Source organism: Epinephelus moara, chromosome 1 (genome assembly GCF_006386435.1).
Source record: "Epinephelus moara isolate mb chromosome 1, YSFRI_EMoa_1.0, whole genome shotgun sequence".
Classification (NCBI taxonomy): domain Eukaryota; kingdom Metazoa; phylum Chordata; class Actinopteri; order Perciformes; family Serranidae; genus Epinephelus; species Epinephelus moara.
Genome location: NC_065506.1, coordinates 11829752 through 11853959, shown reverse-complemented (window position 1 = coordinate 11853959; position 24208 = coordinate 11829752). Strand labels below are relative to the sequence as shown.

The 24208-nt window shown below is 40.4% G+C and overlaps 1 protein-coding gene across 2 annotated transcripts; it reads right to left on the bottom strand.

Moving 5' to 3' along the window:
- Positions 1–3300: 3300 nt before the first annotated feature.
- Positions 3301–23962, bottom strand: pnoca (prepronociceptin a). 2 transcript variants are annotated; one of them, XM_050045087.1, is made up of 3 exons: positions 23825–23950; positions 7923–8053; positions 3301–5905 (listed from the first exon to the last, which is right to left on the bottom strand). In XM_050045087.1, the coding sequence occupies exons 2-3, from the start codon at positions 8040–8042 to the stop codon at positions 5288–5290; spliced, it is 738 nt and encodes a 245-aa protein (XP_049901044.1). In that variant the 5' UTR covers positions 8043–8053; positions 23825–23950; the 3' UTR covers positions 3301–5287. The 2 variants fall into 2 exon arrangements, with proteins under 2 accessions (XP_049901044.1, XP_049901036.1); XM_050045079.1 differs by having other exon boundaries at positions 3303–5905; positions 7923–8056; positions 23825–23962.
- Between the last annotated feature and the right edge of the window lie 246 nt (positions 23963–24208).

The window sequence follows — 24208 nt, the reverse complement described above, 5'->3', positions numbered from 1 at the left end:
ACATATAAATGAAATGGTCCGTTTTGTTAACCAGAAACCGCCCCAAAATTGCTATTGCCACACCCACCATAAAGCAGTCATTTGAGCGTTCTGTTGGAAGATGAACCAAAAAGGGTTTTGTGTGTTTTGTTTTGTTTCTGTTGACTTTGAATCATGTGTGTTTTATGTTGAAAAAATTGCTGTTTATTTAAATAGAGTCTGGTGGGTTTGGGATAGTGAGCTCTGGGCTGTTTCTGCTTAAACAAAAGCTCTATCTCTGTCTGGATCTTTTCCATAATGTTGTCAGACACCTAGAATAAAAAATCTGAGTGTCAGTGGCAAAAACGAGCACTTTTAGTTTACTGGACCAGTTTCAAAAACTGTTGATCCCATTAGTGATTGATTTAGACACAAGAACCTGGGAAAATTGGGTCCAGGTTGAAAATACTGAAGTTACCCTTTAAGAGGAACATTCATACAATACACTGAACCTTCATTTAGACCCATCAGGAGTTCTGGGGACAATCCCCTCACATGCCCCGCATTCCCAGTTGTTATTCCTCTCTAGATGATCTGAAACTCTTTTCATCAATCATGAGGACTTGACTAACAGAGGATTTCACCATTGCTTTCTAAAATAGCTACGTCTGGAGTGGAAGAACAAAGCTGAGGCTGTTGAGCAAAGGCAGTGCATTGATCTCCTGGAGGCCATGTTAGAACTGGAACAGAATGAGAGGATCACTCCCAGTGAAGTCATCATCCATCCATATATTGACAAGGGCCACCACAGCTCCAGGTAAGTGTGTGTGAGTGTGTTTCGTCCTGACGTGAGTCATTTTTATTACAATTGGATTAGTGATTGTTGCATACTTGTTTATTGTTGTGGTAAGCTCTGAGTCTTGTTTCCAACCCAGCATTAAAAAGAACAGGAATAGGATCAAGATGACCATGGAAATGACACACACAAAAAATGGAGGCCTCAGCCCAGCTTCCACACAGCTTCCAACCAGTCCGATCATGGTTCGTCCTAAAGCAGCCAAGGGCTTCCCGAAGATGCGCCATGATCTGGACATCAGGTGAGATTATCTCTTCTGGTCATAAAACATATCTGTCAGGTATGACATTTCTTTTGAGATGACAACAACAGGAATAATACACTAACTGTGTGTGTTTGTGTGTTTAGTTTGCAGACTGACATTGACAGGAAGTCAAGAAATGCAGCATTGGCATCTGTAAGTGAGGAGCTGCCTGCTACTGCTGCTCTGAGAGAGGATGACACCAGCGGCATCCACCCAGACCAACTCAGTGCAGCATCTCCCATAGGTCTTCCATCAGGTGTGATCATGGTTCGGCTTGCTGCACCTGAGAACACACTGCAGCTGGAAGATGAAGAGAGTGCAGGGGATTTCCTCTGGTCATGACTGAAGCTTACATAATTCCTTTAAGATGTCATGACAATAACAGGAATAAATACCCTTACTGTGTGTGTGTGTGTGTGTGTGTGTGTGTGTGTGTGTGTGTGTGTGTGTATAGATTGCAGGCTGACAAGACATCCTCAGAGAAAGTCTGTGACAGTGACACAACAGCCACTCACACAGTCACTTCCTCTTCTGTCTGAATTGTTCTTTTGAAGGATGGTTGAGGTGTTTAATGTCCTTTCATTTTCAGTCAACACTACGATCCAGGAGAAGAAGAAAAAAAAGAAGAACTTTGTCCAGCGCTTCTTCTCTTGGATGAGGAAGACATTCTCCTCATTTACTCAGTGAGAATGACAAGTGAAGGTTTTCTTTTTTAAGCACGGTGGCTCAGTGGTTTGCACTGTGGCCTCACAGCAGGAGGTCCTGGCCTTCTTCCTGTCTGTGTGGAGTTTGCATGTTCTCCCTGTGACTTCGTGGGTTTCCCACCACATGCCAAACACATGCAATTCAGGTGAACTGGACATTTTAAACAAGTTGATTTTAATTAAGTAAGACCACTCACCAGCTGCTGGCTCATACCTACTTATTACTGACATACTGTCTACTGTACACACACTCACCTGTACTACATATGCTCTCACATACCTTTAAATATTTATACTGCTTTCCATCCTGTATATCGGTGCTTTCAGTTGGGTGGTGTTTACCTTGTTTACAGCAAATGTCCCTGTGAACGCCTCCCTCTTGTGGTATTCCGACCTCTTAAGTGGAAATTTTCTGGAAGCTTCAAGTTCTTGAGATATGATGCATTTGCTGACATTTTCAGAAATGGCAGAAGTTATGGACGTTAGTTTTTTGATGCATGATAGGTTAATGTATTGTAATTTTAGTTGTATAGAGCTGTTCCTTCAAATTGTTGACATATGTCTGAAGAAGGTGTTGATATACCCAATGGCTTTATCTTTTTCCCCAGTCAATTTACAATACATTTCCTGAATTATGATACTGCTTCCTCGCTAGCCTGTTAAATTGTTAGTCTTGGTGGCCTTGGTGATTCTGACAGTAATATTAATATTAGCTAACGTGCTTTTTACCCATAAGTAACAGCTAACATAATGACCACAACTGTGAAAGATGCATGCTGTAATCACTGGTTTAATGTAGTCCAAATTAAAGCAAGGCCAAATGGAAGGTAACACACACCTGGACACATGTAATTTCAATATACAAGTTCTGACTGACCCCAAATTTGGTGTGACAGTTGGCAGTAGGTCCCACCGCATGTGTAAGAAACAGACTGTAAATATCTTGATGCACTGAAGAAATACAGTACTACAAACACGTAAGTACAATAAGTGGAAATTCTGAAATGGGATATTCTGCAAAATGAGCACTTTTACTTTTGATAGCCTACTTAAAGTATATTTTGATGCTACTACTTTTGTACTTTTGTTTAATGAAAAAATATATCTTTCAGAACATTTACTTGTTACAGAGTATTCACAAACTGTGGTATTGCTGCTTTTAATTTAGTAAAAGATCTGGTTACTTCCTTCGCCACTGCAAATGGCCAATCAACAATGCCATCCCTAGAGCTGTGCTGCCAGCATGGTTAAAAATCAAATTCTTTAACATTAGCATTTCAACATTTCAGTCAGATACCCGAAGAGCCTGCTCCTCCAGCCTCCACTCACCCTGCTCTTTAGAAAGTATTATACATGTTTACCATGAAGGGTCTCTGTTGTTTGTCTTTGTTGTTAATATTGGTGGGACTTTACCTAATCTGTATTTCCAACAGTAGAATGAACATTTTCTGTACTTAGGGATTATTTTAAGGTATCTTGGAGTCCATGTTCCTCTGTCTGCAGAGGAACCAATTACTCTTTAGATGAAGAAAAAATGGGATCAATGAAATAAAATATAAACATTTTAAACATCAGCCAAAGGAGTATTACACAACTTGGCAGCCTTAACGCTGTTCTTATCAATGGCTTACAACACATCTACAAAAGTATAGTACTCTCAAAAAATCTAAAAGTAACTAAAAGAAGTAAAGAGATTAATGTAACCCAATACTAAGAACAAAACACCTCAAGACACAGAATCAGTTTCTGCATAACAAGCCACGAAGGAAATAGTAAACTATTTTTATTGACATGTTTAAAGTCAGCTATTTACAAGTTCTCATAGTGGGCAACATTTCACACCATTACAGTTTGAAGAAAGAAAAAATTGTTTGTACATACAGGAACCTGGCCTCTTGACACAGGAGCCAGTCAGAGATGATGCTCACTTGCACATAACATCAGTTTGGCCGACAGATCAGGAGCATATATGCATGAATACTGAGTGCTCTGTTGTCTTTCATGTCACCATTTCACCAGATTGAAGAAGAGATCTTTTTATTAAACCTGTATCAGTAGCCCTGTCTCAGGTGTGTTTTGGCACAGTGATAAATCATTGACTTTTAGCTGTGTTTTTGCATGTTTTCATTTATTTACCACAAATCACATACAATATAGTTTACATCACTGCTGACAGTACCCTAACCATAATGCCAAAACATGAAAATAACACTGGTATTGTCCTGTAAGAGAGACTGAGTTATGCATCTTGCCACAAGATGGCAGTATAACAAAAAGAGTGGCCCTGTTAGACTTCTTACACACCTTCAACAGTAATGACCCCCTAAAGCCAGAGGCCTCCATGTAAAAAGATTAAGAACTTTTTGCAGATGACCCAGCAGAGTAATTAATTGGTCAAATATACTGTATGATAAAGGGAATCAGAAAAGCAAATGTTAATTTAGCAGTTTATAGTAAATAGTAAAATGAAGCCTATATTTTACTGCATATCAAGGCTGGAAGAAATTTTCATAGTGAGGGCTTTCTTCAAAGCTCATGAGGATAAGGGCTCGGGCAGCTAATCAAATGATCCATCAACTGGTACCAAATGGGAGGCCTGAATGACTCAGGGTGCCCAGAGCTGGACAGAAGGCCTGGAAGATGCCAGGGATGATATAGTCTCACAGCTCAGCTCAGCTGTTTTGATGGGGGCCTAAAAATCCGCCCAGTCACCAGAGTAAATTGTTGACATTTTACGTTTCTGCAAACCACAAATAAGTTACATTTGCATGTTTTATACATATCATATCAACGTTTCAAAAATGTCATTGTCAGTGGAGGTGGAGGTGGTGGTGGATACCATGGTACTTAGGAGAGAGACCTGCAGACTACTGCAGACCACTGTTCGAGACCAACAAACAACAGAACTGGTTGTGTTTTAGGGACCCATTGCTGTTTATCAGCAGTGATAGTGCCATGAAAAGTGATTGTTTTTTAAAGAGGCATCACTGCATTTTTATAGGCAGGATCGTGCTACCAATGGCAGGTATTTTAAGTCAAAACATGATATTTTCCAAATCATAATCAAGTGGTTCTTGTGCCTAAACCTAACCACATGTTAACCACAACGTTAAGTTTCAACATATCCCCTACATAATAATGTACAAATGTAACATATCTGTGGTTTGCAAAAATGTACAATGGCCATATTTTTTCTGGCAACTGAGTGGAAAAACTTCTACTGGAGGGTTAAGCTGCTTAAAAAAATGTATTTAAAAAAAAGGTCTGATATTTAAAGGCAAATTGTTTGCATCATAATTAAAAGGAAAACAGAAACAGCAAATTCTAATATCGTGAGACAAAGAGGACTTCAGTGGCAGACTTAGATCATGGGCTTACTTTTCACTTTGTGGTAAATTACTTCAATTCAATAGGTCAACTTTGGTGACACCAGAGAAAGTTTGACATGTTGGTGAAATACAAAACAAGATCAGTGAAAATACATCAGGAAATAGTTTTATGTCAGTGGCATAAAGGTGCACTCTGTTAGACTTCATTCTGTTGGGTGAGGTCTTCTGACACGCTGTTGAACTCAGTGGCCTTAGCACTCATCCCCAGGTACTGCTTCAGGAACTCGCTGAAACGTTTTTGGCTGTTCCACTTGCGGGCTGACTTCCGAATTCCGATAAAGCCACCATACCTCTTCTGGTACGATCTTCCTGGAGACATCAGCTTCCTGTAGCCGTGCCTCCCTTTGACGAAGCCGCCGAACCTTTTGGAGACACTCAGCCCTGCGTCGCTCTGTCCTCTTGCTGCTGCGTCAGCAGCCCCTTCGTCCTGCCCTGCCTCCTCCTCATACTCATCCTCAAGAGACAGGGCATTCTGGGAATTGTAGGCAGTGTTCAGCTGGTTGGCTTTGCCACCTAGATCCCTTTGATCCACCCCAAGTGCCCGGGTCAAGTGATCGTACCTTTGCAATGCAAAGGGCAGCAACAGACCTCCCTCTACCTGCGCTTCCTCTTCAGGAAACAGGGCCTCCACCTCCTCCTGAGATCTTTTCCGCAGAGTACCGGTAAGGAAGGAAATTGGCGAGGACAGCACCTTACAACAGAAGTCCCAGGAGAAGGCTGGGGAGATGTTGGCTTCACACTCAGTGAGACACACCTTACAGGGACAAAGACGAGATAATATGAAATTTCTTTCTGAAGTCAGTTTATATCATAAAATGAACAGTTTTCAGCCTGACTCTTGGAATGACAGTGTAGGTCTGTCAGGCATTTAGTTGGTCAGTCCACTGCACTGATCAGAATGCAACAACTATTGGCTGGTCTCCCATGATTTTATTTCACACACATTCATGTTCCCCTTCGGGATGAATTATTGCTTGGGTGGTCGCTTAACCTTTCATATAGTGCCACAATGGGGTGAACATTTCTTTTGTTCAATACTTTTAATTATGAGGAAATACCTGCAAAACTAATTACATCAGCCTCAGATGTACTTCATGCTCAATGCAAATTAGCAAATGTTAGCATGCTAACACGCAAAAATAAGGTCGTGAACATTATACCTGCGGAGCATAAGCATGGGGCGAGACATTTACAAGTATGTTGTGTGACTAGGGTGAACTGACCCTTTGGAACAAACCCCTAAAGCTCATCACTGGGCGTATAAATAAAAATGCAAAATTCTTAAAACCTCTTACCATTCCTTTAAAATTCACCTGAATTCAAATAAACACACATCCAAAGCATACCCAAAGTAAACAGAAAGCTGTTCTTGTTTCATTTTTAGTGAATGTACATGAATGGTCTCATTTAAATGGAAATAAGTTTCAACGCACTGAAATAATCATTGTTCTTTTTTTTTCTTTTTTTTTTCAATCATTGCCTGAATATTTTCTTGAAAAAAAAGATGCTGCAGATGACTAGAACTAGGACTAAACAACAATAAAATTAATTAATTAAAGCACGGTAGCCAAGACCTGGTCCTGATGAACTGCTGTCATTTATTAGTGTTATTAATTACACATGTTTCAAATATGTCTGTCATGAGGGAGATCTAGATTGTGTATTACTCAAAGGATTTGATGTGCTAGATTTGTTTTGATTGGAAGTCCTCTACTCATTCTTAACTCGGACAATACAAAATTCAATGTGACAGAAGAAAATTGATTGGATTTCGTTCTATCTTCATCTTCAGTGGTTCAATAGGTGTGTGATGTTGTGTGTGTTGTTGTTGTTGTTGGTGGTGTGTGTGTCTGTGTGTGTGTGTGTGTGTGTGTGTGTGCTATCTGAGGAAATGTATCTGTCAGAATAAGACTAAGGATTTTAGGACCACAGTGACCACAGTGCTTTGCATCATTTACCATTTCCATAAAGCATACTAATCATGGGAGCTGTGATCTCTCATTGATTTACAAGTAAAATGCCTTTCAGCCAGAAATGATTGAGGACGATAAAGGAGAGGAGACAATTACAATAAGCAGAAGAAAACAGGGATTCTTAGAAAAAAACAACAACAGGGGTGAGGGGTGGTGTGGGGAGTCAGGCTTGTGGCAAGAATTGTCTCGGTCTAACAAGAAAATAAATGCCATCGGTAGGAGGTCCTTTTCAATCACCTAACACTAACAACGCTGCTTTCAAAGTTGTATGTTTTAAGACATGTGCACTTGAGTCTCCCCTGTGTGCTAGCTGCCAAAATGTCTGAGATGCAGACATGTCATTATCCAGAAAGAAACAACCACCAGGCATAAGCTCTGAGAGGAGAAACACACATCTATCCCCAGGAATGAATTAGCCACAACAAATTAAAACTCAAATGCCAAAAGGGTAATTTGTTGAGTCAGGATGGGAAGAGGGGATGAATACAGGAAGGTGGGCGAGGGGTTTCCACTTTTTTTTAATCACCAATTTAAAAGAGCCCAGTGGAGACATTTTGTGTGTGTGAGTTTGTATATGTGTGAGAGTGCTATGAGGTTTTATCTGGATAGAAGATTCGCTAACTAATATTTCAGAGCAAGATTTGTCTTTATCTTATTTCAGTTTTTAACACCACCGGACACAATGGACTTAGGACCACCCTTTCGAGTGGAAACTCTACTCTTGCAATCTGCAGTGTGTGTGTGTGTGTGTGTGTGTGTGTGTGTGTGTGTGTGTGTGTGTGTGTGTGGAGTACTCACCATAGTGTTGAAACTGAGCTGTTTGGGCAGGATGTTGCTGCAGGACAGGCAGTCTGCCTGACAGTCACTCTGTCCAGGATCACACAGACAGAGCAGCAGCAGAGCCACCAAAGTCTTCATGGTCCCACCGTCTGCTGCACAACACAGGACAAAGCAAATACACATGTTCAGTCCAACAATTTAATACTTCACTTATCAAACGGTTTCTCTTTCTTCTCTGCAATGCAGTGGTGTCTGACTGGGTTGTCTCAAGTTTTACTAAGCACTGCTATTACAAGGTTTCCAACAGTGATGCAGGTTATTATAACATATATTGTCTTAATTGAGAGGGTGTCTAAGTTTGATCAAGCAAAGGTAGAATTATAGAGAGGAAATGAAAAGTGTTCTATTCATAAATATGATCATAGTGCATTATGGTTTGTATTTTTTAAATGTATTTAATACAGGCAAATAATACACATAACACATAGTACAATAAGATAACATCACAATATAACCTTGTAAAAAAAGAAAAAAAAATGAGGGAGAGAGAAAAACATTATTACTACTGATAATATCTAATATTATATATAAATTAATAATAATAATAATAATAATAATAGTCAAACCTTTGTCTTTTAAGAAATAAAAGTAGTGACAGAGTATTGATTGGAGAGTCAAAGTAGCATTAGCCAAGGATACGTTTAAAGCTAGCTTAAGACCAAGAATGGAAGCAGCTTTCATGCCTCTCAACAGCTTTGAAAGTGTTTCATTTACATGTTGTATCTTCTTAGCCAGCATACTTGCAACCAAACAATCAAAGAATCACCTTAGTGATGTTGTTCTAAAGGTCCAAAAGTGTGCAAAGGCTAACCTCTTAGATGCTACATGTTATCACTGAGCACAGCTGATGTTGGTCAGTAATCAGCTGCTCGTTAAGCTCCAGAATGAGGCTGGTCATGTGTTAAAGGTCCAGTCAGTGTGTAGGATTTAGGGGGATATATTGGCAGAAATGGAATATATTGTAGTAAGTATGTTTTCTTTAGTGTATAACTGCCTGAAAATAGGAGTCGTTTTGTTTTTGTTACCTTAGAATGAGCTGTTTATATCTACATAGGGAAGTCCTCGCCCTAGTTAGCAGCCCCTCCGCGACATGAAAGTTGGAAAAACACTTCTTTTTTTTATGTGTAACTGCTTTATTCAGTGTGTTTACCAATTTAAATTACCAGGTCCATTTGTTGTGAAGAGAATGGGACCTCTGCAGATAATTCAACTCATGGTAAAAACCTCCTAGGTAAGTACACATTAGCAGGTGCTGGGCTAGCTGCTTGTCTGCACATGCCGAACAGCATAGGAGAAACACTGATTTGTAACGTGAAGCTACTTTATTCAGTGTTTATAGTGGTTTAAAGCACCAGGTCCATTTGTTTTGCAGAGAAAGTGACCTCCGCGGATAATTCAGCTCCGGGTAAAAACCTCCTGAACAATGAACACTGATGGAATTCTAGCCTGGTGATGTTTCAGCTGGTTGCAATCTGCAATCCTCACCACTAGATGCCACTAAAATCCCCCTAAATGTTACACACTGCTCCCTTAAACATACAGTACATCAAAGCTAACAAGACTGGCGGCTTCCCTGTGCTTATGTGTTTGTGCTAAGTTAACTCGTTCTATACTTAGTCATAGCAGGAAAGGCACATGTGTAACTGTTAACATTAGAAATGACTGCACTGTATTTATATGAGCTACTGTCTGGGTCCTGGTATTGTGTGATGTAGATCACTGTTATGGCTACAGCTGGATTACTTGATGAAATTTGGATTTTCCTGCTATGACAAGTGAAAATGTCTGTCATGGAAAAGGTCTATAGATATCAATCTTTTCATCTTACTCAAGGTAACAAATAAAGCAAGAACATTTCCTAAATCTTGGAGTATTTTTTTTTTAAATTTTGTTGCCTCTGACACTGCAATGGGAAGAGGAGGGACACAGAGGACAGTAAAAGTATCATAGGGGACATGGAGTGAGACTAGGGGACACACAGAAGACACAGCAGATATAAAATTTGACAAACAAAGATTAAACAGCTGAAAAAAAGCAAAAGAAAATAGTTTGACCTTATTCTGGTAGAAACAGCCCAGTCTGGTGAGTCTGACGTCAGAAACACAACCAGAGTTTTCATCTCATTAAACAAACTCGTTAACTCCTTTAATTGATGCCTCAATTAATGCCTTTGGCAACAAACTGAGTCATTGTTTGTTGCAGACAAACACACACACTCACATGCACAAAACATTCAGACACACAAATTTAGGCTGTGCAGCACCCAAACACACATTCATACAAATACATGCATGTGCCCACTATGTATGCCCACTACACAGTGACTGATAGACAAACTGAAATACAAATTCACACACACACATTACCACACTGCTCTTTCAATTGTAGGTTGTTATCATTATCTATTAAACTGACGTGGCTGAAAGTAAAACTAATTTCTCTTCAATCAAACCCCACTTTATAATGTCTAAGAAATTTGGAATTTATTCGGAGTAATTAAAAACTGATAAAGGTGTAATTGCACCACGGCTCGTTCCAATCTCTAACTAACCATTAAATGGCAGCTCTGCAAAATTAATCAAAATTAATCAGTGTCCTAGTCTGCAAACAATAAAAGTGTGTGTCGAGTGCGTTTTTAGTGTGATAGGAAAGAAGATGGGTTTGTCAGTGAAGGACAAAAGAGCAGCGCAGCCATTTTAGGCAGGGATATTGGAGGACAGCTAAGGGCGGGCGGTATTGGCAGATGGCAGTGGATTTAGACAAACAGCTTGGGTGTATTCATTTGGCCAAAATGCATCCCATTCTCCAACCTCCTGTCACTGACTTCGTGCTGACTTGGCTTCCAAAAATGAACTGCCATCATTAAGGATAATGCATGAAGGAGACTCCACATCTCTGGTATCTACTGAGGGGTCGCCACAGGACGCATACACACGGCCTTGATTTAGAGTAAGTGAAGACAATGAAAATGGAATATACACTTACCCCCATACTATCAAACCATAATATTCTAGACTTAAAGTCTAACGGCACACTAATAGCTCTGTGAGGCTGTATTCAACAGGTTTGGCATACCGCAAATGACCATTTGTATATCAATTACTTACCAGATGTTAAAGCCGCCACAAGGAACTTTTAACTGGATATGCAAAAGTCTCTCATTCCTGCTGATGTCTGTGCGTGACCTACAACAGCAAATGAGACCATCGGTGTGAAGATAAGCTATTTCTATATAGTGTATATCCATACCTTTAGGAAACTGTGTCCGGGTCCGCCCCAGGTCACTTCCAGGACGAAGCGATTTACGGCACTCAGATGGCACACATCATCTTACCTAGCTGCTTACATTTAGTGACTCTTATAAATAATCGCTATTCCTCCTCCTCGACCCGACGTCCACGGGGAGTTAAAATAGCAGCAATCATCTGGTAAAAGTTCTGTGAAAGCACTGGACTCACCAACAGTCAGCCACGTCTCAGTCACACAGAGAAAATCCAATCCTCGGGAAGTCAGGAAATCCTTCAGGATAAACGTTTTGTTCGCTAGCGATCTAGCATTTACCAGCCCAATCCTGGCAGGAGCCGGCGGGTCCACGGCGTTAGCTGTCCGGGGAGCCACACACAGAGGCCGCAGGTTGCACAGATTCACCCCGCGCCAGCGGGGACGAGGAGAGCAGGGGCCGCGGGGCTGGAACACCTCATCCGGGCCGACGACAGGTACCAGCCAGGCGTCGACAGGGTCCAGCGAGTGCCGAGAAATAAAGAGGCGAGGCACCGCTCCATACTCAGTCCAAGAAGCCGTGGAAGTGCTCGCCAAACAGGCCTTCAGCCTTACCAGCCGACCGCTGCGTTTACCCCGGCGGCAGTGGCGCTTACGCCGGAGAGGTGGAGCTGGGGCGCGGCAGAGGTGAGCTGGGATCCCCGATAGGAGCGGGGGCAAAGTTTTCCCGTCTTGTTGTTTCATTCATCCCCAAAACAAACATGCGCGAGCCAGGTAAGCGTCTTTACGACAATACGCGCTAGAGCCCATGGGAAATGTAGGCTCCATTCCAGCAAAACACCACCGCTTTTGTCCACAGGGTCGCCAAAATCAACTCAAAATGAAAGTTCCTTGTAAGGGCTTTAAGTTAAATTGGTGAAAAAAACGTTTTTCTCCCATGCCTCAACAGGAGAAAAGTCTTGATGAATTGAGGTCATAGGCGACCACATTTAACAATGGCAAAACTAGATCAAAATATCAATTTCCAAAAAATCTCACACAACTCGTGCAGTACAATCCAAGTCTCATTTATTGAGTCGTATGCTCAGTGTGTCCCACACAATCCTTTCCAACAGGTAATTGAACTAAAAGAGAAACCTTATCTCTGCTATTTTTAAAGCCAGACTCTATTGACAAAAACAGTCTTTTACCTTGCTGAACACAGGGGTTGCTGGTCTATCACTGCCTCAATCAGTAGATTGTGTTATTGTGTGACTTGAACTTTAAAGTCAGTTCAGATTCAGCAAAGTCACATAATAATGCAAACAAAGTATACACCCTTGTAGGGTTGACGTCACAATGATGTCATTTTATCAGCTGGAGGCAAAACACAACTTGCACCACAGGACTGTAGGCTATATAGAAATCTTAAAATGTCATCTTGTTGGGTTAATGTGAGCCAGAATAGAAGGAGTCATGGCTCAAAACTCAAATTTTATCGCAAACAAACGAAAACAAAGACAACTATGGCTAAATGCAGTAAGACGAAAGGACTGGATGCAGGCATACATCAAAAATCTTGCATATTAGTTCAGGGGAAAACTATTCACTGTTGACTGGATGAATAACGTTATGTGTATTGAGTGATACTTGTCCACCTTATCAGAAACTGGGAAGGTTTTAAGAGGAATTTTGTATTTCTCCGTGACACTAACTATTTAGTGCAACAAACTGGACAAAACTGTTCAAGTGTCATCTTCCTTTGTAAGATTGGCATATTAATCAGCCACAAACCTTCCTGTCAATCATTCATCCACTGAGAGCATACAGGTTGACCAGTCTGGTCCCGCTGGTCCATGTTTACTTATTCAATGAAGACTTGCGATCCCGGAGAGTGAGTGACCTAACATGGTGCGTTTGTAAATTCAGACTGATGCTCTTCACTACAATGAGAGCCCCGTAGGTTGAAGAAACAGAGCTTTATATTTCTATATAAATTAGCAAACGGTTAAGCTAATCACACACTCACTCCGCTCGGCACTCTGCTGCTCCATCTCCACAGACAGAGTGCCCAGAGTGCGCTCTGCTACTCTGAGTGTGGTGCTCTCAATAACCAAATGGCACATTCTCCAAATTTACCAACGGTCAAGTTTGTGCCAGAGTACGCTGCGGCACAAGGAATGAGTATTTCTGAATGCACCACTCACATCATCTTCCTCCATTGTCTAAAACAAGCCAACAGAGCTTGCTAGCTTGCACTAGCTAATGTCTGTGGAGAATTGTTTTGCCTCCAGCTAAGCCCCGCTCACCAAAAATCGTCCCACATTAAAAGAGTCCAATGAACAAGGCAGTAGTAGTGCAGCAGCTACTGTGTTCAGTGAGGTAAAATTACTGTGTTTGTAAACTGAGCCAAGTTTCAAGTTTCACCTTCAGTTAAGTTCTCCGTCAGAAACAACTGTTTATTTGGAAAGTACTGAGCGTGTGACTGGATAAGTAAAACTTGGATTATACTGCCAAAGTTGAGTGAGAGTTTGTAAACCAATTTTTTTTATATAGTTTTGCTGTTGTTAAACGTGGTCGCCTATGACTTCAAGTCATCAAGAATTTTCTGTTTTTGGATTCTTCGTTCACCAGAGGCATGGGGAAGATTTTTTTCCACAAATTCAACTTAACATAGGTGAGTAATTGATGGTCATTTAAGAGGTAAAGTAACCCTTTAATGTTTACCATGATCTCCATCTTAGTTTAGCATGTTAGCATGCTAATATTTGCTTATTAAAACACAAAGTAGCCTACAGCTGAGGCTGATGGGAATGAATCAACGTATTGGAGAAATTCATTCTGTAGTGATGGTGATACATAAAAAGTTAAGTCCATCCATTATTTGTTGAAACATTTCAATGAAAACAACAAATGTCAACTTCATTGTGGTACTAAAGGAATCCTCAGAGATCACCACTGTCATTAGGCTTTATCTCCTGGGAACCATGAGTGTCTGTGGTTAGCAACTCATTCAGTAGTTTTAGATATTTCAGTCTGTATCAAAATGATGGAGACTGATCAACAGAGCAACATTCCCATCTCCAGAGCCACAGTGCGAGCATAGCTAAAAGCAGCAGGAGCTAAAGCTATAACTAAGTTTTGTGCCATGTTAAATGTTTACATGCTTACTGCAAGGGTTCAGACAGGACAGGACAATTCCCCTCCCCTGTGAGGATGAATTCCTTCCTAATAATCTTAACTTGGTAAAACATGAATAAACATGAATCACAGAATAGGTTTTGGCAGCTGTCATTTGAGGTTTAAGGAGCAGTATAAATCCTATTTGAGCGCAACTGCAGGGAACTATTGTGGCCAGGCTAAGTACTGGCAGTTCCAAACGTTTTGTTTCCTGCTGATGACAGTTCATCTCTGATTTTCTCCCTACATACAAACACAGAATGCATACAGCCTGGCTGCAGTCACTCAAGCTTCACTCAGGATATTACAGATAGATTTGACACTGACACACAGGTAGGCACTGCATTGACTGTGATCTGTTTTTTTTTCCTCTTGTCTTTAAAGTAGCTGCTCTGTAAAATTGAATTGGACTTCAAAACGACTGATTTTATTTTATTTTTTTCGTCTTCTACTGACGTCTGCCAGGTTCTCTCGAGAGCCCTTAAAACCCAATTACTCTGTTTTTAATTAACTGATTAACCACTAAATAAACCAGTTAATTAAGTCATTACTGTCTGGTGCTGTGCTGACGCGCTGCTGATGGAGTTCTTACAGTCCAGTGGATGATATAAAGACCATCTTTCAGATGAGAGAAATTCCTGTCCATACAGTATCTCTCATCCAGGTTCAACCTGTTACCATGCCACTAAATGAGCTGATTTTGTGCAATTTGATCTGTTTTGCTACCTGAGAAACATCTAATCCAAGTTTAAATTCAAGGTTACCAATAGATCAGCTATAGTATGTGGTTTCATCCATGCTTTGTAAAACAGATAAAGATAAGTGATCAGATAAATAATCAGAGAAATGACGCTTTACTGAGTGCGAACACCAGCACAAGTTCTGTAGTCTATCTCCTGGGAAGCATCTCCTGTATATGTGTAACTGTATCTAAGTTCAACAAGCATTACCTGGTTGGATAGGAAAAGTACTGAACCTCATGAATATCTTTTAGTTGTTGATTAAAAATATGTGTAGTCAACCATAAATAAGTACTGTTAAAGTTACAGAAACGTTTGTTGCGGTCTGATTCATAGTCCCGTCATCAGACAACTCACAATTCACTCCTAAGTACAAAATTCTAAAACCGTCTCAACGCTGTGTTATCAACTGTTTGCACCTTTTTCCCACCATTTTCCTCCGTTATTGCCATTTTCTAAACGAGCACAGGAAGTACAAAATAAATTACTCTCAGCCCGAAGACAGACTTAAAGCCGGATTATTTACGCATGGTTGAACGGAGGAGCAGGGTGCATCCGTCTTGCAGTTCACATTTATTTTTAAAAGCCGAACTGCAGATTATTAAGTTATTTAAAATGTAATAACCATAATACTGTCAAATTTGCGTCAGTGGGTGTTTGATGGTGCTTTCTATATAATGTCGATCCTGACATTTGGACACACTGTAGTCACATGTCTGTGCAAGTACAGCATGAAAATCAGAAATTGTTTCCTTTTTATTACCTAATTTACATTCTGTGGTATGGTGTTTGCATCTCATTATAAGTTTGGGTCCTTCATGACTCAAGTTAAATCTAAAAGTTTAATGTGCTAGTTCAAACCCGGTCTATATCAATATGCAAATGAAATGTTCCTTTATTGACTTTTCATATATAAAAAGCCTGTATGCGTCTGATAGTTAGAGTGATGAAACAGTAACTGATATGTTAATGATTCAAAGCTTTTCTGAAGTACTAACACCAAAGATTATTTTGCACAACTGCATACTGGCCTAATAAACTGCAGCTTTAAATCTGCTTTAAAGCTTTAAATTAAACTGAAGAACAATCACTTCCAAGCCTTTAAGGAGAGCGAGCCAGCAAATTAATGAAAACAAATTAAATATTGAATAATTAGAGCACATTCATGTTGATGGCTTTGTTGGTTGATGAGTCAGTTTGACAGGTAATTAAATGTTATTTAGTCTTCTGCCTGGAGCCACATGGTCGTCTAGTTTAACTGTCAGAAAAGTCACTTTGATTGGCAGCTTGTCTCAGGCCCACTCAAAATACATTGTGCTCTTTGTTTTAATATTGATGGCTATCTGGCAACATGACGGAGTGGTCATTGATGTGACACATTTCAGGACAGTAGATCTATAACACCAATCACATTGATTGAAAATATCTGATCTACCAGTATACATTTAATGGTCTCTGACACTATATATATACATTATCTACCAACGGATTTATCTGTCATTACCTTTCTCTTCCTCTAATTACTTTTTGTTCTCTTAAAGTTTCATTTCCACCCACTCATGCTCTCCCTATCCCACACACACTTTTTCAGTCTTTGTCTTTCACTCACACACAAAACCTGACAAAATTACTACTACTATGACACAATCTCTATAAACAGATATCTGCGTATATATATGCAGTATATGTGAGCAAGGGGACAAGATTTTGGTATCGGTTTTCGTTCTGGTTTCCATTTGTAGTTCAATTAGTACTGACTAATCATGTTCAAGCAGCAGGTTAAACAGTCCATGTGGAGAGGCAGAGTACATAGGCCATAATGCAATCTCTAAACGCACTGGCTATTGTCTGACGATGATTTAGCTTTATATTTTCTTTTCAAAATGTATCTGCATTCAAATGTAGATATCTGTTTGTAGAGTTTAGCCATAACAAAGATGCTCTTTAACAAAATGATGATGCATTACAAGCTGCGCCAATGGTATGAAATGTCTCCTACATGAGTGGGGTCGTCTCTCCTCCATCCACCCATCTCATTTTGAAATGTGAGCATTGTGTGGATGGATTAAAGCACATTCAACACAATACAACACTACAATACAGCAGAAATGTAATGTTTGCTACCTATTTTGCTGCTTCTTTTTTTTATCTGCTAGCCTAATATCCGATGTCAGTATAAGATCGTATCTGTTGTTGCTAGATCTTAGGACAGTGTGTTGCTGAGACAGAGACAGGTCTGACTGTAAAATGCAATTTTAGTGTCAGAATGTTTATAGGGGGTTAGGGCTTGTTAAAATGGGTCCAGTATTTACTTCAGTGTGACTATGGGGTGAAAGAATCGCTCATAATCTGTGCTCATGTTCACTTCTACCATTGGAGTGCATTGACTCAGGACCTGCTGCTAGTCTGCTAAATGGGCAGGGCATTGGTGGTACCCACATGACACAGATACAAGATATGACTGTGAAGTTCACCATTCAGTTTCTAAATCGTCTCTGGCTGAAATGACTGGTGCATAGAAGAGGTGGAATTGGCCTGGATATCTGCTGGCTACACCGGATCTCCTGTAATATTGGCTGTTGTCCCCTGAGGCTTAGGTTGGGTGTGTGGATCGGTTCCACTGGCCTAAAAGTTCACAATGGACGCTGATGTTCAGAGTCAAAAACTGAATGCTGCACAGAATCAACTAGATTCCACTTTATGAAAAATATGACACCATTTCACACTGATTATTTTACCTGTTATCTTAAACTGGAGCAACATTTGCCTTTTTTTATATCGAGATGATCTGATTTATTGTAAGAAAACATAGAAAAAAGGCAGTAATAGTACAGCTACTCTTCCACTGCCACTGGCAAAAGACATTATTTCCTATGATCCTGCTCCTTGTCTCCTGGTCAAAGGCCATGTCAGCTCAGTGATGTGTCTGAAGAGTGGGCGTTTTGATTACCTCCAGCCAGAAGAAACCTTTTCTGCTTTTACGAAATGTACCCTGTCAGTCAGACTGTGTGTGATGTGGCAGTAGATTACATACTGAAGCCATTACAGGCAGACACGCTAAGCTAAATCAATTTCCCTCCTTTATGCACTTTGTCACTTAAGGTCAATTAATGGTTGGGAGGTGTACTCACATTTAGACGGGGGTCACATTAAACTCATTTCATATTGATTTTTTCTTTGTTTTGAGATGACGTGATGTCCTGTATATTTTTGCTTTTCTAGCCCACCTTTTCTATCCCTCTGTATTGCTGGATTATTAGCAAACACATATTGTTGGGATATGTAGAGTCAAGTATCTCATCCTAATTCGTCACATGTTGCCGCTTTGTCAGTGGCATTTCACCTCTACATATTACATACTAGGAATCCTTCTGCGTCTGCTGTTGCTGCTCCGGGATGTCGCTACCAACACCGGGATATCAATAAAGTCACATGGTAAGGTTTAGAAAAAAACACCATGGTTTGGCTCTACATCCATATGGGAAGCACACACTGACCTCCCAGGTGACAGTCCAGTGCCCTATGTGGACCTTTCTGCTCCTTATATTACATCGTTACTGGCAGTCTTTCAACCTGACATCATCCAGCCACATATCATACCACAGCAACAGGTGCCATCCAGCCAACTGGTGGTAAATCGTAACACCACAAAAGGTTCCATCCGGCAGCGTTACCAACTAATGCCACCCAAAGGTGTACAATGGGGCTGCAAAAGGCAGCTTTTGGCGAAGGTGACTGACACCAAAATCTCTGACAAAGTGGAAGTATTTGACAACTTTGGAATGAGATGTGACTGGTAGAATCAACATGTTCAACGCACCTTATCAGACATGGATGCAACTAACAACAACACAAATGGCTGCATTTTATTCAGGTGTGATTGGCTCGCTGAGCTTGGCCCTTGCAAACCTTGGTAGTGTGCACCACAGTCTCTGCTAATTATACACGTTTGTACACCTCCAAAACAGGGTTACATTTTTACCTGTTCTATTAGCTTTACCTTTTCTCATAAAGTATTTATTTTGCTACTTTTTATGGAATTCTGAAAAATGACACCATGATTTCATTGGTATCTTTCACTGTAGTCAAGAGTAGGCTAAAAACTGAGCACATCATCATTCAACAAAGATTTATTTTAAGAACAGAATACCAGACTCCAAGATGGCGTTTGTTTATTTAAATGGAAGTTGCTCACCAGAGAATGCTACAGACACATTCTCTTTGTAGTGTACGTGACATGCCCAAACAAACCCTGCCAACCACGAGTACAAGACAAACCCACCAACGGGACGGTTATCTGAACCCTGCTACAATGCAGTGTTGTAGTGAATAAAAATGAGGCCAAATGCAGCAGTAATCCATACCATTGCCCTTACAGTAACCTTAACCGCCTGTCTGTTAACTCATTACTTAATAGCTATATGCTAACTTTGCATTTGCTTTAAGGCTTCTGGACCAAGGGGCCAAGGGGACTGATAGCAGACTGACACATAGGTATGATGGGTAAGTCATGTTGCTGCTGCAGCCACAGCTCTACCTACTGTGCTCACCAAGCGCACACACCAAAAGAGGTTTTCTCTCTTCCTGGTTAAATTCTGTTGTTGTGCAGCCCTTCGCACTTGTACATTTGCTTGCTGCACTTAGATAACATCAGCAAAATGGGAAAGCTTTTCTGTTCTTTCTTTGTTCTTACCTTGCTTTTGTTGCGCATTAATTAAGATAGTAACACCCACTGCTAGCCTTGTAGTCACATCACTTAAATAGCCGAAATAACTACTTTTGCACATTTAGAAAAGTTCAACATGTTAAACCAGATACTAAAGCTCATTTTTATTTGCCTGAATCAATTGTATTACTCTTCCTAATGTACTGTATTCTATTTAGATGTAACCGTCAGAGATTGCAGCCTTCCGGCCATTTTGTGGTTAGTTGACACTACCTATAGTTCTTTTCACCAAGCGAGGGATTTTATATCTGTCAGAAATTCCTGATATCTCAGACTCTGAATTATAGGAGGCTAGTGTGATTGTATACAACTGGCAGTACACATATCCAGCTGTCTTAATACGCAGAGCAGATATGTAATATGTAAATAACTGGCATTATCTCAGCTTCAATGACTCAATTATTAGATTACCAAAATTACAATAAAACAAACCAAGGAGCCCAGAGAAAGAACAGGGCCTTTGTGTTCTGATCATTTTCCTGTACTGCTAAACATTCATGTAATCAAAGACGACAAAAGAAAATGTATAACTCTGCCATCAGTGCAACTGCTTCTGACAAGGGTCAGGTCTTTGATATAGAAACAGACGAGGAGAAAGAGGAGCGTGCTGGGGGCAGCAAAGAGACATGAAGGAGGATCTCTGAAATCCTCCCAGTACAAAAGGATGGACAGGCACCCTGCTGTGTTAGGAACATTGTATCCTTGGATTAACTCCACTCCACATTCACAGTCCGTTCACTGCAGCCGCTAGAGCTATACACACCTGTATGGTGCAGAGTGAACTGTGATCCAACGCTCCTTATCCTCCCTTCATTTCCCCCATCTGCCTATGAGAATGGTGTCTTGAGTGGTTTCCTGAAGTTTATATGAGTGTTGTGGAGGAAAACAATGAATTGACTGATACTTAGAAGATGAGATACGTGGCTGTGGGAATGGGGTTGCACCATGGTCTCCTACATGCTTGAAAAGGGTGGGGTGAGAAAAGGGGTTCTTAGTTGGTTGCCGTCCACAACCTCACCGCTAGATGCCAATAAATCCTCCATACTGCTCCTTTAACACCAAATAATCTATGGATTTGTGTTCATTCTTGGTTTGTCTTGTCAATTCAGTTTGGATTTTTGCTAATGGAATTTCTTTCATCTATATGCATATGTCTCACTGTCTGCACAATCACCACCAGCTCTTACAATCAGTTTACCTCAAACAGACTGCCATTATTGTTGCTCAACACATTAAATGTATAACTTCCTGTACAGCAGTGCTAATTCACCAGGTAACAATAATTTACAGATGAGTTTTCACCATATTTACACAAACTGTTTGCACTTGATGCATTTGGCTGTTTTGTGTGTAGGTAGACAGAATGATGCCATTTGGGGTATTTAAAGTCCAAAAGTGGCACTCTTTCCTCAAAACACAAGTTGGTGAAATAGAAAGACAACCTTGCCCGTTGCGTTTGAGGGACTTGCACCAGAAGGTTCACATGAGCTGTGTTGGATATTTCAGACATTTTATGTTTAAAATTCTAGTACAGCAGGTGTTGGAATCCCTCTCTCAGCCCCATATGTCATCATCGCCTCCTCTATGTTTGGCCATCTCTCTACAGGAACACAATGCACACAGAATGTTCATCACCAGCAGCTCGTGTGTCACACATCTCTGTCTCTGAATACTCATGTATTTACCTAAAATCAGCTACATTTAACACCTTTAATTTCAGCAGAAATTATGGCTTCCTTTTAATGTACTATATCCATTCAGACTGGGGTTCATTTATTTACTCTGAGTTCTGTTCCTTCTGCACAGCCTCACTGAAGACATTACTTGCCTTGTTTCATCCAGCCAATGCAGAAATGCTAGAACATAATACAAAGCTAAAAGAAAGTAAAAACACTTCACCACAGTCACCCAAATCTGAGTATTTGCTCTAAGGGTATGAGAAAGCAGCTTCTAATTTTCTCGGAATTAGTTCAAAACAGCTTTGTTCCAGCCCCAGCGCTATCTGTAGATCTGCATCAGCTTCTATCTGATATAGTATATGCAAGAAGCTTGTCAGACAATTAGAGCCTGTTACATGCACTTTCATGTCCATTATCATCAATGGAACGAAGAGCCTTTTGTATAATAGCTGACTTAAAGTAGCCAATTTTGAACAGTGTCTTTTTTTATGGAGTTTCTGTCAAGGTCAAATGGAAAGTGAGCCCCAGGCTAAACAAACACACCATGTTAATTATTCAACGTGAAATAAGGTGACACCCAAACCTAAAGTTTATTAACTTCATATCAGTTTCCTGACAGCTTAAAAATACACCAAATAATGAGTTTTATACATAAATGCCTTGAGGCATGAGGGAAATAATATTAGTAGGTAGTCCGACTACGGAAATAGAAATGCTGCTGCTGCTGCTGCTGCTACTAATGACAATACTGGTAAATTCAGATAAAAAAAAACTGAGTTATCATCTCAACATTTTGCATAATCTTAACTCCAAGTCATTAGATAGAACCAAGTCACATTTTATAATGATGTCATTTCATATATATATAATATTATATATGATATATTTTAAATTTAAGACCTGATTCAGTCTTATGTAGCCTTTTATTAGTCCATAAATCCAACCTTGGAAAAATAAGGCTGGTTTTGGCTGATAAAGAGCAAAGTGGTCTGCATTCTCGCTACGGGCCAGATGCAGTCAGTTGTTTTATGTGATCGTTAAAATTTGTTTAAATCCATTTACTCCGTTTATTGTCATTAACCTTTAACATCTCTTCAAGTGCTGAGCATCCCTTTTTTCTAGTTTGAACAGGTTGTGAATGTCAACAACAAAACCAGCCTGAGACGTGTTCGTATTTATTGTCAGTGAAACCCTCGATTCCCACACCATTGCATTTATAAGTAGGTTTCATTTCACATTACAGCACTATTCTAATATTAATACCCTCTAACTGTGCATGTTTGTTACAAATTAAAAACCTTTACAGATAAGTCATTTTTATACTCAGTCATTTAGGGGGGCATAGCCTACAAAGTATATTAAAATATTGACTTAGTTACCTTAAGACAAAAGCCTAAGGATAATCTTTTAAAGAAGTGAGTAATGAAAATCTGACCCTGATTAATCAACATGCACTCTCCCAGATTACCTTTCATTGCTCTGTGTCTTAAGCGACAGTGTAAACACAATCACGCAGCAGCTTTCTGTGAAGAGTCCCCTTTCATTCATGAAACCCATCAGAGCTCGGCAGTAAATCAGGCCCTAAAGATTAATGACTAATCGTGCCAAACGATAAATGACCTTTCCCTCTTGACAAAACAAACTGCAGTGTGTAGTCCTTACTGGGCGGCTACACCTCGTGCCCTCCGTAGTGTGCACATCCCTGCTGCTTTTAACCCACTCACACACATAGTACTTAACCTTGGGGAAATGTTTATGGGATGTAATAGTCTGTGGTTGCACCTTTAGAGGTGATGGATTGATGCCATGAAAAAAACAACCATGGTTAACTACATTGAGCTGAGACATTGTCCTAACCCACTCTGTCTGTCAATAAAAGAAAAGCTTGAATTCTTTAATCAGCGTCATTACAAGCATTCAGCCGTACGGTGCTCAAGGGTCAGAGGGTCACGGGTTATAGACAAGCGATCGAGACAAATACTGCGGGGATGAAAACAATTTACAAACATGTCCCCTCTTCTTCTTAGTGTCCGATTGTCTCAGCTGAATTTGGAAATAATTAAAAGGGAATTCACTTTTGAATAGTGGCCATCTATTGCGCTCTCAAGATCTGCTACATTACCAGCATTAGAGGCACTTTCCTCTTCCTGGAGAGTGTGGCCTCTGTACAATAAATTTCGTCTTCCTTAATTTCCGCCTGTCAGTCCACTAACAAAAGTAACAAGTGTCAGTTTTCTCTTCTATGACAAAAAAGCAAAACATTCTGTATCAAAGGTCAGAGGTCAAGCCACTCCTTTCCCCCCTCTATCTTTTTCCTTCTCTGCAGGGTCTTCTTACCTGTGTTGGGGTGAGATTGCGGGTGCCTTAGGGGTCCCTTGGGTGCAGGTTGAGGTTGGTCAGCTTATACGTTTCCCTCTCTCAGACTCAGTGTGGTTTTTCTGGCTATGTGAAGGCTGAATGCAGCTGCTCTTATAGGGACCCACCCCTCCCCTTCAACCTCCTCCTCTGATTCTCTCTCTCTCTCTCTCTTTCAAAACTCCCTCTTTCATCAGAGAGGGAGGGAGGGATGGAAATTAGAAAGAAGGAGGGAGGAGAGAGGAGATGGGGGAAGAGCAGGGACAGGGTGTGATGTGGGGAGGGAGAGGAGGAGAGAAAAATAAGAGTTAGGATAGGAAGAAAAGTAAAAAGCCAAAGGAAGGAGGAGGAAAAGAGAGGAGGCAA

What these genes read in the sequence shown, in the direction of transcription:
- pnoca (XM_050045079.1), bottom strand. Translation starts at nt 8,042, where the DNA reads ATGAAGACTTTGGTGGCTCTGCTGCTGCTCTGTCTGTGTGATCCTGGA. An exon ending in AGCTCAGTTTCAACACTATG is followed by an intron (nt 5,906 to 7,922) that starts GTGAGTACTCCA and finishes TGTCCCTGTAAG; the next exon opens with GTGTGTCTCACTGAGTGTGA.